This window comes from Anolis carolinensis, chromosome 3 (genome assembly GCF_035594765.1).
Source record: "Anolis carolinensis isolate JA03-04 chromosome 3, rAnoCar3.1.pri, whole genome shotgun sequence".
NCBI classification, from domain to species: Eukaryota; Metazoa; Chordata; class Lepidosauria; order Squamata; family Dactyloidae; genus Anolis; species Anolis carolinensis.
The window spans coordinates 183,968,962-183,988,012 of record NC_085843.1 but is presented as its reverse complement, the minus strand read 5'-3'; the positions used below and the strand labels follow the sequence as shown (position 1 = coordinate 183,988,012).

Below are 19,051 nucleotides of genomic sequence, written 5' to 3'. Positions count from 1 at the left end.
GTTAGATGCCCGTTTCATTGGTCCCTACCCAGTGGTGGCGCAACTTAACCCCGTGACTTTCAAACTCCAACTTCCGCGCTCTATGCGCATCCATCCAGTGTTTCATCGCTCCCTGCTCCTTCCGGCGGATGGTGTCCGCCCCGATGCAGACCGGCCGGCCCCCACTCCTGTTTTGGTGGATGGGGAGGAGGAATTCGAGGTTCAGGACATTTTGGATTCTCGCTTCCACCGCCGCCGCCTTCAGTATCTCATTGACTGGGTGGGTTTTGGCCCCGAAGAACACTCTTGGGAGGATGCTTCCACAGTCCATGCCCCCGACTTAGTCCGCCGCTTTCATCAGGCCTACCCTACCAAGCCGTGGCCCCGCACCTCGGGAAGAGGGCCCATTTTGGAGAGGGGGCTTGAGGAGGGGGATAGTGTGATGACTCATGGGCCATGTAGTCCCGTTCCTAGTACTATTGTGGCAGATGAAGAGGAAAACTTGGGTTTTCCACCGTTTCAGCCAGAATTGGAGCCCTTGCACCTGCAAGATGTTTGGCCACAAGAAGTCAGCCAAACAAGCCTTGAGCAGAAATCTCCCCCATTTTCTCGCCGGGATTATTATAATCAAGATAGAAGCGCTCGGGAGGCGACTCGCAGGAGCGCCAGGATAGCTGCCAGACAATTAGCTGATTAAGTCTGTTTCCCTTGGGAAACTTTAAGGAGTCATGCATCTGGACACAGTATGGGTTTCGTTTCTTGTTCCCCAGGGAAAGTGTTCCTTGGTGGGAAAACAAGATCCTATATAGGTGTTTGCCCGCAAAGAAATCCTTGCGGAGTCAATTCGTCAGCTGGAGGAGTGAGATCGTGTGTAGACTTCGTACTCCAGTTTCCTGTTCCCCGGACCAAGTTTCCAGCCTTGCCTTGTCCCGTGTTTGCCCACGGATCAGGTTTCCAGCCTTGCCTTGTCCCGCGTTTGCCACGGATCTTGTTTACTCTTGTTGCCTTGTTTCTAGTCTTGTTCTAGCCAAGTATCAAGTTTGCTTTCCAGCCTGATTGCCAAGTTTCTATGGACCTAAGGACCTTGTCATTTCCCCACACTTTGCTTGGCAAAGTGTGTGTTTCGGTTATTGGATTATAACTTTGGACTCTAATATCACATATTGGACATTATTTCTCTGGACTATATTTGACCTTTCCTGAAAGGTCTACTTCTGAACTATTTTCTACACTTGTTTTTATTGACTTTATATATTTCCTTAATAAAGATATTAGTTAGATTCTGGTCTCTGCGCATGGTTATTGGTGCTCTGCAGCCTGGGTCCTGACAGATTTATGGGAGTTGAAGGCCAAAACATTTGGGGACCCACAGGTTGAGCTAGAACCACTGCATTAGATGGACCAATAGGTATAGAGACCACCTGGGCTTACTCATTTTACCATGTCTTTTGTATACAGTAGGAAATCGTCTCCCCCAGGACAGCTCTTGATGTGTGCACCTAGCTAGATTTAATTCACTGAAATAAAAAGTGAGCACTGATCTGGGTTAACTCAGGGCCAGGTTAAGATCACTTGGCAGAAATATGAATTCTGAGTCAGCATTTGGGTTGTTCCCCAAGTTAGGGGGTGCCAAGACAGTTGGTCCGGTTACTAAATGGAACCAGTTGCAGCTGTCTTCACAGCCATTCTATACTCCCCAAGCTCAGAAGTGGGATAACAACCCTTTATTGTTCCCTTCTCCCATATCGCAGCTGTCCCTAGATATGACACACTCACCCACTTTGTCCTGGTCTAGCCTCAGCCAGACCATGGCCTTATTCAGGAGGCTGAGCTAGAGAAGAAGAGGCTTCAGCCAGTGCATCAGTTCTGGATGAAGCTCTGTGCTGTCTGTTTGGGGAGTGCAGGAGACTATCATCAGCTGGTTTAGAGACTAAGGACTTCATCAGATGGAGGTCCAGAAGCCAAGGACAGTGGGAAGCAATGGAGGAAGCCGGGGGGGCAGCGCCCAGCTTCATCCCAATAGTTGATTGTGGCCTACCACCCCTCAATGTGGGCTAGACAAAACTACGGTTAGGTGGATCTGTAATTGGCTAAGCGAACGAACCCAAAGGGTGCTCACCAATGCGTCGTCTTCATCATGGAAAGAAGTGACAAGTGGAGTGCCGCAGGGCTCCGTCCTGGGCCCGGTTCTGTTCAACATCTTTATTAACGACTTAGACGAAGGGTTAGAAGGCACGATCATCAAGTTTGCAGATGACACCAAACTCGGAGGGATAGCTAACACTCCAGAAGACAGGAGCAGAATTCAAAACGATCTTGACAGACTAGAGAGATGGGCCGAAACTAACAAAATGAAGTTCAACAGGGACAAATGCAAGATACTTCACTTCGGCAGAAAAAATGGAAATCAAAGATACAGAATGGGGGACGCCTGGCTTGACAGCAGTGTGTGCGAAAAAGATCTTGGAGTCCTCGTGGACAACAAGTTAAACATGAGCCTACAATGTGATGCGGCAGCTAAAAAAAGCCAATGGGATTTTGGCCTGCATCAATAGGGGAATAACATCTAGATCCAGGGAAGTCATGCTCCCCCTCTATTCTGCCTTGGTCAGACCACACCTGGAATACTGTGTCCAGTTTTGGGCACCGCAGATGAAGGGAGATGCTGACAAGCTGGAAAGCGTCCAGAGGAGGGCAACTAAAATGATTAAGGGTCTGGAGAACAAGCCCTATGAGGAGAGGCTTAAAGAGCTGGGCATGTTTAGCCTGCAGAAGAGAAGGCTGAGAGGAGACATGATAGCCATGTACAAATATGTGAGGGGAAGTCATAGGGAGGAGGGAGCAAGCTTATTTTCTGCTGCCCTGCAGACTAGGACACGGAACAATGGCTTCAAACTACAGGAAAGGAGATTCCACCTGAACATCAGGAAGAACTTCCTCACTGTGAGGGCTGTTCGGCAGTGGAACTCTCTCCCCCGGGCCGTGGTGGAGGCTCCTTCTTTGGAGGCTTTTAAGCAGAGGCTGGATGGCCATCTGTCGGGGGTGCTTTGAATGCGATTTCCTGCTTCTTAGCGGGGGGTTGGACTAGATGGCCCTTGAGGTCTCTTCCAACTCTACTATTCTATGATTCTATGATTCTAATGTTTCTTGGCTATCTTCAGCTTCCTCCTGTACTGTCCCAAGCCTTTTCAATGAGGATATGGGTGGTCGGTCACCCGTATCCTCAGGGCTTCCTCTTACAAGCTGACGGGATGGAGCCAAGATGGAACCCAATTGTCAGGACCAAGGCTGCGGAGCACCAATAACCATGCGCAGAGACCAGAATCTATCTAATATCTTTATTAAGGAAATATAAAAAGTCAATAAAAACAAGTGAAGAATATAGTTCAGAAGTAGACCTTTCAGGAAAGGTCAAATATAGTCCAGGAAAACAATGTCCAATATGTGATATTAGAGTCCAAAGTTATAATCCACTTAACCGAAACACACACTATTAGGCAAGCTATAGTGTGGGGAACTGTCCATAGTCTTTCGAGGCTTAAGGTAAATCCGAAGGAAACTGGAAAACAAGGCTTGGAACTAGGAAGCAAGGTCCGTATTTAAAACGCAAGGCAAGGCAAGACTTGAAACTTGGCAAGATCAAACTTGAAACAAGACAAACATGAAACAAGAACTGAGTCCATAGAAGTCCGTGGAACAAGGCAAGGCTGGAAACTTGATCCGGGGAACAGGAACTGGATTACGAAGTCTACACACGATCTCACTCCTGAAGCTGACGAATTGACTCCGCAAGGTTTCCTTCGCGGCAAAACCCCTAAATAGGGACTTGTTTCCCGCCAGAAGAACACTTTCCCTGGAGAACTAGAAGTGAAACTCATCTCTGTCCAGATGCATGACTCCTTAGAATTTCCCAAGGGAAGCAGACCTAATCAGCTAATTGTTTGGCTGCGATTCTGGCGCTTCGGCGATTCGCCTCCCTAGCGCCTCTATCTTTATTATAATTGTCCTTTCGAGAAAACGGGGGAGAATTCTGCCCAAGGCTTGTTTGGCTAACTTCTTGAGGGCAAACATCCTGCAGGTGCAGGGGCTCCGTTTCTGGCTGAAACGGTGTAAATCCCATGTTTTCCTCTTCGTCTGCCACAATAGTACTAGGAACGGGACTACAAGGCCCATGAGACATCACACTAATGGAGACCTGTCTGATGAGATTGTAAATTCAGTCTGCTTCAGTTTCTCCTGTTCTTCCCACAATAAGAAGACCCTGGTTGGCAAGTTTTTCCTTCTTTTCACTATCTTTGGGATAATTTTAATTAGTAGTCTTCCTTAGTTCTGCTCTGAGTGTCCTTGACTCTTTTTGTATTTAAGGCTCCATCTACACTGCCAGAAACTGCATTGTATGGTCAGATTCATATAATGCAGCCCAAGGCTCCCATCTTAAGACTTGATTGAAATTCATTTTTGAACAACATTGTGGTGCCTTTATTTGGATGTGTTATTCTCACTGCATCAAATCCTTGTACCAGACCTATCTTTGTATCTGTCATCCATTGTTTGTCCCAGAACAACCTGATAGTCAAGGGCAACCTTTCTTAATTCTTTTACCCTGAATGTACCCTTTAAACAATTTTCAGGTCTTAGGGAACCCTTGCATAAACATTATATTTTCAGCTTTTAAAAACAGAAATCTCAACCCCTTGTTGAACCCCTAGAGACCTCTCACAGAGTCCTAAAGTTGCAGGGAACCCTGGTTGAGAAACTCTGGTGAAGAGTGTCATGCTTTCTCATGGTGCATAGTTTCCAAGATCCCTGTCTTCCCATTTCCACTGTGCCTTCTTTGATTATTTATTTAGCAAATGGTGCATTTCACAGTCCCAGCTATCCTATTTCAAGTACGATACTTGTTCTTGAGCTGTGGTGTTGGCAATCCTTATCTTTTCATGTGCATATGTATTTCAGATCAAATTTGCAAACAAAAAAGGAATTTGAACAGATAAATGAGTCTTTTCCTCTTGTTTCAGAAGGATCCATTCCCTATTTTGCAGAAAGCCAGTACACAAATCTCCTTTGAATGTCCCACACTTTTGTCAAAATTATTTCAGTTCTTTGTTCATTGTTACACAAATACACACGCAAAGCTAAGTTGCCAGACATCTTTTATTATAGGGGTGCCCCTTGTTGGAAAGTTAGAACACTTTTCCTTTTAAACAGACTGAATGAAATATAAAAAAATCTTGTATTTTGGGTTGTGGGCTCTTTACTAATAACGAGGAACTAAAAAATATTGATTTTTAGACATATATTGTATGCACATTAGAAGCAGTGAAATGTAGAAAAATCAAACTCCCTCTGTGTTAGATTCTGTATAAATGTACAAGCTGGGAGAAGGGGGCCCTGTTATCTATACATTCCAGTGTGAATTGGTTCCTAGTACAGCTAATGGAAAGAGAGCAGACAGGTCAAAGTAGGCCTCTTGATGGATTTCTCTTGATATCTGTGACTTGCTACAGGCTTTTAGAGTGCTTAGATAGAAAAATGCTGATACGTGCATATTTATGCCCATGTATGTAAGCATGTGAAGTGACGTACTAATGACGAGATGTATGTAGAAGCATGTTCTTTGTCTGAAAATGTATAAAAGGCAATGTCAACGCCTTGATCGGTGCTCTGGTTTGCCTTTGGAAAAGATTCCATTTCCAGCGTCTTCAGCTGAATATAATAAACTGGACTTTTTGACCTCTCAAAGGATCGCTCTTGGTGTTCTCTCTCCTGTCATCTATATCACTAAAACAGAAATATGTGTTTTGTATAATTCATGAATGTGGACAATAATTATTTTTATGGACAAATACATGTCTAGGCTAACTTAAATCAATTTTCCAGGACTTCCTGCAGATAAGTGAAACTGTGGGGAATTGCAAGTGCTCTATTTTGGAACAAAAAGTACTCCTCATTCTCCTGACTCACCTACACATGGTGTGGAAAGTAACTGTAATTCCTCTATTTGATTGCCCTGGAGAAAGTAAAAAAGCTTCCTATCTTGCAGTGACAAAACTATGGCAGTGATAATTCTTCTTGCTTCCCACCGTATAAGTCTGAGGCTGTTGTGTGAATGTGCACCGAGGCTGTTGTGTGAATGTGTTCTTCATATTTCCCACACTCCCAGTCAGCAGATAAATTCAATCACAGATATGGAATCTATGGATAGGAGCATCTTACTGTATTTTAATTTGATATTTACGTAGAACACAAGCTTTCTAATGTACTGCCTTATTGTCAAGAATTCCAAAAGTCCTCTAGTGCTCTTTTGATAAACTAGCAACATTAATACACACTTGTGTGTGTATTGCAACAGGCCCTCTTAAATCTGATGTCATTGCACAACAATTCATTGTGTATAGCTCACTATTTACCCAAGTGGTATAAAGTTCCATAGTATTGTCCTTCTTGATTATTTATCTCTAGAACAATCTAATTTATTTAGCATTGTACATCAGCCAAATTAAGACAGAGGACTTGGACTCAGATTTATAATACAATCTAGATATTATAAATCTAATAGAAAAGATACTTATGAGAATGTGAATGTTGGCATCAGCAGGCAGACTGATCAGGCACATGTTGGAACCTTCAGCACCATCTTTACTTTTTAAATATAATTTGCTTCATTTTTCATAGCTCAGTGAGTTGGCTGCAGTCACCACCATCTTTGTTAAGCCACGGTTGCCTGAGTGAAAATTGAGTATTAGCTGTAGCATGTATTGCTTGTTACTTGGGTGCATGATAAGCAACACCTGCTTGAATTTCCCACTAAATATAAAGGAATAGACTTCTGTTTTCAGTTTTGCAACTCTATGTTATGCAATGCTTCTTTTTCCCCACTGTTACTGAGTAAAAGGGGGCATCTAATAATTGGAAAACATTGGGGTGTTGTGTGTTTTCTGGGTTGTATGGCAGTGTTCTAGCAGCATTTTCTCCTGATGATTCACCTGCATCTGTGGCTAACATCTTCAGAGGATTGGAAAGCATGCTTATTGGAGGCCTGTTGCAAGAGAAAGCAGGCAATTATAGTACTGGATGGAATTAGAGGCTTGGGAAGGACTTAGTGTTATAATTTCCAACAGATTTCCCAACTGCTGCTGAACAAGAAAATATTAACAACCAACTGGGGCTAGGTAAGCCCTGCCTCTGTAGAATAATGACATCTTCTGCCATGTAAAAAGTGGCAGCCTACTTCTGAGAGGATATTTATAGAGAATTTGTTGCAAGGCTGGTAAACAGCACCGGAGACAGCTGGAATCATCCCCTGAGACTACATACATACAACTGGCTAGGTAAGTTCTGTAAAGAAATGACATCTACTTTTGAGAAATGACAGTGCCAAGAGAAATAGGACCATCTGCTTTTGCAGCAGTGATACACAATGGAGGCCGTCTTAAGTGATGGGACATTGGCAAAAAGGTGGTTTTCAGAGAAGACGGTTAACCTATTTTCTCTTGAAGAGAATGAAGAAAAAGTAAGACATCTGAAATCTCTTGAGATCTCATTGAGATCGCCCTGAGTCCTCTCAGGGAGATAGGGTGGAATATAAATAAAGATTATTATTATTATTATTATTATTATTATTATTATTATTATTATTATTATTGACACAAAGACATAGTATGACACAGTAAACGAGATATGTATGCTGGATTTTGTATCACAAAATCACAAGTCGAACACTTCCCAAGTGTTTAGGACTATGTGATGTATTTTCGGATGATGCGTGCAGATCCCAGTAAGTTGGCCTTTTGCAGTTGACAGATTGTCATTTTGTCAATGTTTATTGTTTCCAAATGCCGGCTGAGATCTTTTGGCACGGCACCCAGTTCACCAATTACCACCGGGACCACCTGTACTGGTTTATGCCAGAGCCTTTGCAGTTTGATCTTGAATTATTATTGTTATTATTATTATTATTATTATTTATTATGACTAAGCAAACAAAATAGATATGCTGGATTTCGTATCACAAAATCACAAGTCGAACACTTCCCAAGTGTCTAGGACTGTGTGATGTATTATTATTATTATTATTATTATTATTATTATTATTATTATTATTATTTATTAGGTCTTGAGTTCTTCACAAGACACTTGGCAGCCTTTTGGACAAAAGAATGACAATGCTGTTTTAAGTTTTTAAAAATCCAAATCTGTGTTGTTTGAACTGTTTGTTATCTTAACAGTGCTGTCCTAGGAAGTTTTCTTGCAAAGTCTAAGCAATGTATTGTTATAAGCAGAAGACAGGGATGCGGGTAGGATGACACTTAGAACAAGAGGAGAAAAACCCAGGTTGAATCCAATAACTGAATGCTGTGGTGAAGGAGATAAAGAAGGATTTATTTCCTACCTCTGCTTCATCTTCACATTGTCATCCACAAGATATTTCCTGAGTGGTAAGGGGCCTTTTGTATTTTTGGCCAAAGAGAGAGCTGGCTTTAAACTAACCAGTTTGGTTGACATTTCAAAAATAAAATCACTGGCATCCATCACAACTAGGAAAAAGATAAAATATCAATATACTGTAATACTAAAACAATAGTGGGAGCGCGCTACTCAGGCCTGCACAGGCACTCAGTTTCTTTTGTACTGGATTACATGGTAGTGTAGATTTATATAATCCAATTAAAATCAGATAATCTGGATTCAGAAACTGGATTAATATGGCAGGGTAGATTCAGCCTGAGAGATCATATTGTGTCAAATGAGTTCCAGTTGTTATGATCTGAATACATACTCGGGTCTGTGTTCATCCCACCACTTGTATACTTGCTCCTTATCTTACTGCATCTAGATTTGAGGAAGAAGAGTCTGGATGGGTCCCGGAGCATATATACAAAGGATCCTAGGGTTCAGCTTCCACTGCTGATATGTAATTAAGCTGTATGATTTTAGGCCAATCACTTTCTTTGCCATAAATCTTTCTTATAAGGTTGACCTGCCAATTTCTTGCAAGGCAAACAAAAATAAAATAAAATTTTGTGCATACCAATATTGTTTTTATGACAAATGCCTGGAAAAAGGCACACACTTGTCAGCTTTTGCATAAATGTTATTGATCAACATAATTTCTGCGAATATAGCTACCAGCATGAATTGTCTTTTGTTTTTCATAACTAGAACATCAATATGAACAACAGTAAATAGTGGAAATTTTCAATGACTAAATGTAATTTTTTCTGATAATCAAGATTTCCCCTCTTCCTTTTGCTGAGTATTTTTCCTTAGATGAATGTCCAAACTTCTCAGTTGCTTCAAAAATCCACGGTTGGGGAAAATCCATCTATGGCTTTTCACTGTTTGAATTGCTTCAACCAAAGACAAATGATGATATATCATGAGATATGCCAGTACCAAAGAAGATGATCTGCTTATCCCAACAGCACAATGTACCAAGAGTTTAGCTGCAAATGAAAAGAAAAGGAAACTTTTGTGTAAATTTTAAAAAATATAAAAGAAAAAAATTATGAGAAAAAATATATATTTGACAGTTGTTCTTTCAAAACTTATTCCTTGATGTGCTAATACTGAATAACATTTATTCTCAATTATATTAAAGCTGCAGCTCCTACACTTTATAGTATATACACATTTATAATATTCCAGCATAGCCCTGAGATAAATCAGCATCAAGAAATATTCTAGGGAAGTTAATATTCAAAATTCCCAATTTACATGTAAAATTACATCACAATAGAAACATTTCCCCATCATTCTGTTGGGAATGAATTTTCAGTCCTGAGAAACAATGCAGATTTTTTGTGGAAGAGAAAGGTACAATCTAGATAATAGGTGACCTAGTTTTGTACAGACTAGTGAATCTTGGGACTGTTATTCTCAAACAGCAAGGCTCCCTCCTCTATGAAATAAAGCAACCTGAGTGATATTTCAAAAAGATTATGATGTAATATGATTTAGTGCAGTTTTGCTAGGGATCTCCAGTACCTTTGTTTATGATGATAGGAGGCACAGGAGAAATGTATCATGCCAAGTGTTGCCAGGTTAGCAGCATCCCATAATGTGGGTTTTCATGACCAATATGTGAGACTGGGTCGGGGAAGAGCTATTAGGTGGTTATACAGTGGGCTCAGAGTCACAGTTGAGGAAGAATACAGAAAGATGCACCAGTAGTTACAATGGTGGGACACTATTCCCATCAGTACTCACATCCCAAAAAACCTTACCTATGTAGACAATGTACTGTTACAATTACTATATGCAAAGAAGGGGGCAGGGTAATAATAATCATCATCATAATCATTATCATCATGAATTTATTACCTGCCTTTCCATGTGGCTCAAGGCAGGATACAACAGAATTAAAACAAGAGATAAAATACTATTAAAAGACATACAGTAGAGTCTCACTTATCCAACATAAACGCGCCGGCAGAATGTTGGATAAGCGAATATGTTGGATAATAAAGAGGCATTAAGGAAAAGCCTATTAAACATCAAATTAGGTTATGATTTTACAAATGAAGCACCAAAACATCATGTTAGACAACAAATTTGGCAGAAAAAGTGGTTCAATACGCAGTAATGCTATGTAGTAATTACTGTATTTATGAATTTAGCACCAAAATATCACGATATATTGACAACATTGACTACAAAAATGTGTTGGATAATCCAGAATGTTGGATAAGTGAGACTCTACTGTATAACAAGACACACAGAGTTAAAATACAAGTCAAAATCCAGTGGAAAAATGCAGATTAAAATTAAAAGTAAAGGTAAAGGTTTCCCCTGATGTTAAGTCCAGTCACGTCTGACTCTGGGGGTTGGTGCTCATCTCCATTTCTAAGCCGAAGAGCCGGCATTGTCCGTAGACACCTCCAAGGTCATGTGGCCGGCATGACTGCATGGAGCGCCGTTACCTTCCCACCGGAGCGGTACTTATTGATCTACTCACATTGGCATGTTTTCGAACTGCTAGGTTGGCAGGAGCTGGAACTAACACCGGCCGCTCCCGCCGCTCCCGGGGTTTGAACCTGGGACCTTTCGGTCTGCAAGTTCAGCAGCTCAGCGCTTTAATGCACTTCACCACCGGGGCAAAATTAAAATTAATAACTTAAAATTGACCAGGTGAATACTTATGATAAAGAAAGGGAAGTGAGAGGTAAGCATGGTCAGAAAGTTGTGCGGAGAAGACTCAGAAGGGGAGAAACTAACCATCTTATCATAAAAGCCAAGTGAAGTGTCCGGCTTCTGGGGAGGAAAGAGGGAGCAGCAAGGCAAATCTGTTGCCCTGCACACAACTCCCTCTCGTGACAATTTCGCCATCACATGGAGAAAATGTCGCCATTGTGGGGAGGCCCTATTGGAGCCAGCACAACACAGGAAGTTAGGGGAGTGTCTGGCAGAGCCACAGGTGGTCATCTGATGGCTGCCATGGGGTTTTGTTCCCGAAGAAGGCTCTAAGTCAGGGGTCCTCAAACTTCTTGAGAAGAGGGCATGTGCACAATCCTTCAGACTGTTGAGGGGCCAGATTATCATTTGAAAAAAATGCAAACAAATTCCTATGAACACTGCACAGGTCTTATTTGTAGTGCAAAAAATAAAACAACAACATCAATGAAAGAACAATACAATATTTAAAAATGAAAACAATTTGAACTAACATAAACCTATCAGGATTTCAATGGGAAATGAGGGCCTGTTCTGGCCAATGAGATAGTCAAGTTAATTAGGATTGTTGTCGTGTGCCTTCAGATCATTTCAGACTTTGGGTGAGCCTAAATCTAAAACTACAGGAACCCTGGTGGCGAAGTGTGTTAAAGCACTGATCGGCTGAACTTGCAGACCGAAAGGTCCCAGGTTCAAATCCCGGGAGCGGAGTGAGTGCCCGCTGTTGCTCCAGTTCGAAAACATGCCAATGTGAGTAGATCAATAGGTACCGCTCTGGCGGGATGGTAACGACGTTCCATGCAGTCATTCCAGTCACATGACCTTGGAGGTGTCTACGAACAACGCCAGCTCTTCGGCTTAGAAATGGAGATGAGCACCAACCCCCAGAGTCAGACATGGCTGGACTTAACGTCAGGGGAAACCTTTACCTTTACCTTGAAGTCTAAAACTGAGGACGGGGCCAGGTAAATGACCTTGGAGGGCCGCATCTGGCCCCCGGGTCTTAGTTTGGGGACTCCTGCTCTAAGTGTTCTAGGATGCTAATTTTGAGCCTTGTGCTGAAGTCATCTGAGATTGCATGTCTTTCTGACTCATATGCAATAAACTGAAGGAGAAACAGGACAAAGGCTGCTTCATGATCTATGTAGCTCCATCATAGGCCACAGGGAGCCATCATGTAAGTACTGCCTGTCCTCCTACATCTGTACCACAGTAGTATGATGGTTCATGCCAGGTTAAAACCAATATATCGTAGCATCACTCATGAATCAAAGTGATTTCCTACCTCCTGGTGTAGCCAAGGCTTTATGTATAAATTCTGCAGCTGGATAAAAGAATGGGCTTATGTCAAAAGCAGGATGGTCATGTGCTGGTACTCCGTAGTATTCAATAGCAGCTCCATAAAACCCATGGGATCCTTTACAATATATGTTTCCGTGGGCTGCATTCAAGACATGGCTAATGCCCATTTTCCATAAACCAAACGTGTTATGGGCTATAACACTAAAGAAAAAAACAAATAGCAAATATGGAAAAAAAGGAAAGACAAATTTATACCAATATGAATTAGAGAGCCAGCACAGTGTAGTGGTCTGAATATTAGACCATGTTTCTGGAGACCAGGGTTTGAATTCCTGCTCCATCATGAAAACTATTGGGTGGCCTTGGGCAAGTCAGACTCAGTTCAGAGGATGGCAAAGGCAAACTCCCTTTGAAGAGCTCTCACCTACAAATCATTGTAATTGTCTCGTCTTAGGGTCCCCATAGTCACAAATTACTTGAAGACAAAGCTATGTCACCTTAAATGACATTGCAACATTTTTTAAAAACTTAATGTGCTCTGAAATTTGGAAATCTTTCATTGTGGACAAATCCAGCCTGATTGAAAATTTCAGATTTTGCTCCCGTTCTTTCTGAAATTATACAGAGACCGCCTTCTATACTGCTGTATAAAATCCACATTCAACTGGATTATATGGCAGTGTGGACTCAGATAATCCAGTTCACAGCAGATATTGTGGATTATCTGCCTTGATATTCTGGATTATATGGTTGTGTGGAAGGGCCCCGAGTTAAAATAAAATGACCTAGGGAATTTGAGATTGTACTTGTAGCTGATGAAAAATAGGAAAGCATGGGAACAAATTGGGGACTTTCTGGTCTTTTAAATCCATTTGGATATGCCTGTAACAGTAAAACCTAGAATACTATTTTCTGATTAGATTGTGAGCTGATCAATACCTAAGGTGGTTTGACTAGAGCAGTGGTTCCCAAACTTATTTGGTCTACTGCCCCCTTTCCAGAAAAAATATTACTCAGCGCCCCCTGGAAAGGGGAGCGTGGCTTAGAGGGATGGGCGTGGCTCCTGCTCAAGAGGGCGGGGCTGAGCCTCTCCCCTAATCCAAGATGCATGGCTGGGAGGGGGAGGGGGAGGTGGGCGGGGACACAAATGGGCGGCCAGAACTGGGATGGGTGGAGTTACGAGCTCTGAGGTAGGGCTGAGCTTCTATCCCTGTCCTGTGGTGCCTGCCAGGAGACAGGGGGCGGGGCTAGAGGAGGGGGCGGGGCCTTTCAGGGCTGAACCTCTATACCCCACCCCCGTGTTCTAACAAGCACCTCAGGAGAGGTATAGAGGCTCAGCCCTGTCTCGGGCTCTTGGAAGGAGGCCCCGCCCCCTTCCCTAGCTCCGCCCTCTGTGTCCCAACAAGCGCCTCAGGAGAGGAATAGATTCTCAGCCCTGTCTCGGGCTCTTGGGAAGAAGCCACACCCCTTCCCTGGCCCTGCCCCCATGTCCTAATAGGTGCCATCATCGCCTATCCATCATTCATAACTAGTTTGTCAGCCAATCAGGTCACAGTATTAAGTCACAGCCAATCAGGTCACAGCATTAAGCACTCCCAGGATACAGTATTTCCTTGGCTGAAGTATGGTAAGGGAGACCTTAATGCAGGGGTCCTCAAACTTTTTAAGTGGAGGGCCAGTTCACGGCCCCTCAGATTGTTGCGGGGCCGAATTATCATTTAAAAAAATACAAACAAATTCCTATGCACACTGCACATGTCTTATTTGTAGTGCAAAAAACAAAACAAAACCCCAACAACAATTATTTATTTGTTTGTTTACTACATTTATACCCCACCCTCTCTCACCCCAAAGGGGACTCAGAGCGGCTTACAAGTTATATGTACATACAATATATTATATTATTAGCATATCACAATATTAGCATTATATATTACTATATTGTACTATACCACTATACCGTAATCTTATTAGTAATATTACATTTGATATATAATATAGATTATTATATTATACAATATTATTATATTGTATTATTATTAGCCGCCCTGAGTCCCCTATTGGGTGAGAAGGGCGGGGTAGAAATACTGTAATAAATAAATAAATATTATATTGTATTACATTATAATATTATTATCAGTATTATATGTATACACAATATATTATATTATCAGGATTGCACAGTAACAATACAATATTTAAAAATAAAAACAATTTTAACCAACGTACTGTGCAGACCTATCAGGATTTCAATGGGAAGTGTGGGCCTGCTTCTGACCAAAGAGATAGTCAAGTTAAGTAGGATTGTTGTTGTTGTGCCTTCAAGTCATTTCAGACTTTGGGCCAGCCTAAGTCTAAAACTGAGGGCGGGGGCCAGGTCAATGACCTTGGAGGGCCGCATCCGGCCCCCGGGCCTTAGTTTGGGGACCCTTGACTTAATGGTTTTTTAATAAATAATAATAATAATAATAAAACTTTATTTATATACCGCCCTATCTCCCGGATGGGACTCAGGGCGGTTTCCAATCATAAAAACAATACATACATTACATAGCAACATAATAACACATTATTAAGCAAGGTAAAACAATACAATTATATAGCAATAAATAACACTTACACAACCTGATCAAGGGGACGGGAACCAGGATATGTCCCACCAGGATTTTAATTGTTGTTAAGACTGTCACACCAGAATTTACTTACAGATCTCCTAAGAAAAGATTAGGCCAGACTTCATCAACATGGTTACAGGAGGGCCTCCCAGTATTCAGGAGCTCTTCTAAGTCTTTCAGAGTGGGGGTCTCGGGTGTAGAAGTTCCAGAGCTTTCAGGGTCTTTGGAGAGTGATATACTCTCTTCTGCCATCATCATCAGAGGAGGAACCCTCCCTCCCCCCCCCCCCCCCCGAAACCTGAGAACGTGAGCCACTTTGGCTTGTTTCTGTTTCAGCCTTTCCAGTTGTCATTCTGAATCCAACTGTGATGACAGGTCTAGGGCATTGGCAAGCTAGTAATCTAGTAAAATCCAAAATTGAAAAAGGGGTACAATTAGGACCTCTAAGACCCCATCTTCACTGATCATTTAATACAGTTCAAAGTTAACTTCAAACTGTGGCAACCAGACAACAAACTCCCACAAAAATGCACAAAAGAAAAGCCCTTGATACGCATCAATGGTCTGCGGTTTGTTTATCAAGTTGGTTACAGGATTTTCTATGCAGAGCACAATCACTGTCTATAATACCAGTTTGAAACTGCAGTAAAGTGTCTGTGTAGAGGGGTGGATAATGAATTATTATTATTATTATTATTATTATTGACACAACAGCATTGTATGACACAGCAAACAAGATAGATATGCTGGGTTTCGTATCACAAAATCACAAGTCAAACACTTCCCAAGTGTCTAGGACTATGTGATGTATTTTCAGATGATGGGCGCAGATCCCAGTAGGGTGGCCTTTTGCAGTTGACAGATCGTAATTTTGTCAAAGTCTATTGTTTCCAAATGCCGGCTGAGATCTTTTGGCACGGCACCCAATGTGCCGATCACCACCAGGACCACCTGTACTGGTTTCTGCCAGAGTCTTTGCAGTTCAATCTTGAGGTCCTGATAGTGGCTGAGTTTTTCCTGTTGTTTTTCGTCAATGCGACTGTCACCTGGGATGGCGACATCAATGATCCAAACCTTTTTCTTTTCCACAACTGTGATGTCTGGTGTGTTGTGTTTCAGAACTTTGTCAGTCTGGATTCGGAAGTCCCACAGTCTCTTTGTGTGCTCATTTTTCAATACTTTTGCAGGTTTGTGATCCCACCAGTTCTTTCCTGCTGGCCGGTGGTACATGAGGCATAAGTTCCAATGAATCATTTGGGCCACATAGTTGTGCCTCTGTTTGTAGTCTGTCTGTGCGATTTTCTTACAGCAGCTGAGGATATGATCAATGGTTTCATCAGCTTCCTTGCACAGTCTGCATTTTGGGTCATCAGCTGATTTTTCAATCTTGGCCTTAATTGCATTTGTTCTGATGGCTTGCTCCTGGGCTGCAAGGATCAGGCCTTCTGTCTCCTTCTTCAGGGTCCCATTCGTGAGCCATAGCCAGGTCTTCTCCTTATCAGCTTTTCCTTCAATTTTGTCTATTATTATTATTATTATTATTATTATTATTATTATTATTATTATTATTATTATTATTATTATTATTTTAAAGTAGTGCTTGCCCACAAAATGATCTAGAATACAAAGTCTTACTGCCTGAGATAAATGAGCCCTGATGTATTTTGATGGCATAGCAGCAGTCAGGCCAGCAAGTGGATTGTGATGTCACTGGTTACCCACATTGTCTTGAGTGGCATATTCATTCAAAACAAGGGGAGCTGCAAACACATCTATAAGATTATTTTTTTCCTCCAGCCCTGACCCATGTTGTGCTGCTTATTAGCCAAAAGACTCCAGCCTTCAAGGTAAAATGCAGGAACATTACTTCAGCTTTGGGGGCAAGGTGATGGAAAACAATTTCAGAAAGAAACATGAATTTGGCAGGATTTTGGTTCATTCTTGGATACATTCAAGGTTAGTAGAAGAAAAAGCAATGTGTGCTAAGAGCGCATTGCTACTGTGTTTGAGATCGCATAACTATTTTAACTATATTATTTGTGCAAATCGTTACCATTTATATACATTCATTTTTAAATTGTGGGATGTTTAATATATATGCTAAGTAAAGAGGGCCATCAGTGACATTTAGTGTATCATACCAGGAATTTAACTTCCCTAGCACAGCATTATGAAGGAAAACATAACTATCCTGTGCTACTCTCTCGAAATATATCAGCCAACTTTAATTCTGCGTAGATCTTTCAGTGTCTTCAGCTGTGATAGTATTTATTTATTTATTTATTTACAGTATTTATATTCTGCCCCTTTCACTCCAAAGGGGACTCAGGATGGATCACAATGTATATTATACATGGCAAACATTCCATGCCATTAGACATATGACATACAGACAGAGACAAAGACACAGAAGTAATTTAATATTTTCCAGCTTTTGGTTTCATGAGGGTATGCTCAATTCCGACGACAGGGGGAGCTGCTGCTTCACTGTCCACTTGTGATGCCGAGTCCTTGATGGAGTACTTCCTCATTCTTATGTATGCTGCTGAATGATTTTCATGGTGTCATAAATTAGTTAAATTAGCTTCCCTGCATAAAGCAGTACCAACATTTCCTACTTGACAGATGCAACTATCTTTCGGGTTGCCTAGGTCAACAACGAGCTAGGCTATTTTTTTATTGGTCGGGCACTCAGTCCGACCCGGGCTGGTTCAAAATCATGAGCTCTTGATCAGTAGTGATTTATTGCAGCTGGCTGCTAACCAGATGCACCACAGCCTGGCCCTTCATATTCAGGGGATGTTTATCTTTAAAGATGTTAGATATGCCAAATAGTGAGAGAGAGCTGTTGCCTTCATGCCCTGTCAAGGAAGCAATTATTTCTCTTCCCTTTTCTATATCATTGTTTAAGATGGGTGGGCTGTACATCCTCTATCTCTCTCTATAAAAGTCAAAGTATGTAGGTATATTTATTTATTTACCCTATTTATACCCCACCTTTCTTTTCCCCGAAGGGGGCTCAAGGCGGTTTACATATGGCAACTATTAGATGCCTTTTTTAAAAAGGATTTTATTAAATTTTTTATACTACATCGAAAGAATGAGAACAACCAAGGTATAGAAAAGTAGGAAAAAGATAAAAAGATAAAAGTCTACAATCTACAAAAATACACACACACACACACACACACACACACACACACACAAACCAATAAAAAGTGACTTCCATTCCATCTTCTTGGATAATATTTTCTTATTATTCAATAATATTTTTTTCTTACTAAAGAAAAAAATAGTAAAATTGTCTCTCATAATCTTCATTTTCTCAAATTATCCAGATAGTCCTGAAGATTGTCCCAATTCGTTATTTTCATTATCTTGCCTGTATTTTTCTTCAACAAAAAAGTCAGTTTGTCCATATCCTTTATTTCTCTTATCTTCTCCACCCACTCCTCAATTGGTGGGGCTGATTCCTGTTTCCATTCTCTAGCGAAAACAATTCTAGCGGTGGTCGTAATATAAGTGAAAAGTTTATCTTCTTGTTCAGTCAATTGTAAGTCTAAATCTGTAAATCCTAATAGATAGTACTCTGGTTTTCTTATAAAGTTTCTCTTTAAAACTGTTTGTGATTCTTCATGTATCTTCTTCCAAAACTTTGTTGCTTCTTTACAAAACCACCACATGTGATAGAAGGAGCCAACTTGTTCTTTACATTTCCAACACTTATCAGAAACTGTTTTGTACATTTTGGCTAATTGTTTCGGTGTACCACCATCTGTGGAACATTTTTATCCAATTCTCTTTCAAATCCGTTGCATATGTATATTTTAATTTTTTGTTCCACATTTGTTCCCATTCTTTCATTTGGACTGGCTTTCTTAAATTCTGGGCCCATTTTATCATGCAATTTTTAACCTGTTCCTTTTCAGTCAATCAGGTAAGTAATATATTATAAATATTTGATATTACTTTCTTTTCTAATT

The 19,051-nt window shown here is 41.2% G+C and overlaps 1 protein-coding gene across 1 annotated transcript; it reads right to left on the bottom strand.

The window, feature by feature from the left end:
* Positions 1-8,340: 8,340 nt before the first annotated feature.
* Positions 8,341-15,350, bottom strand: LOC100553189 (dual specificity protein phosphatase 13A). The gene is made up of 3 exons (XM_003223145.4): positions 15,160-15,350; positions 12,437-12,654; positions 8,341-9,425 (listed from the first exon to the last, which is right to left on the bottom strand). Exons 1-3 carry the CDS (start codon positions 15,324-15,326, stop codon positions 9,208-9,210), a joined length of 603 nt encoding a protein of 200 aa, XP_003223193.3. The 5' UTR covers positions 15,327-15,350; the 3' UTR covers positions 8,341-9,207.
* Between the last annotated feature and the right edge of the window lie 3,701 nt (positions 15,351-19,051).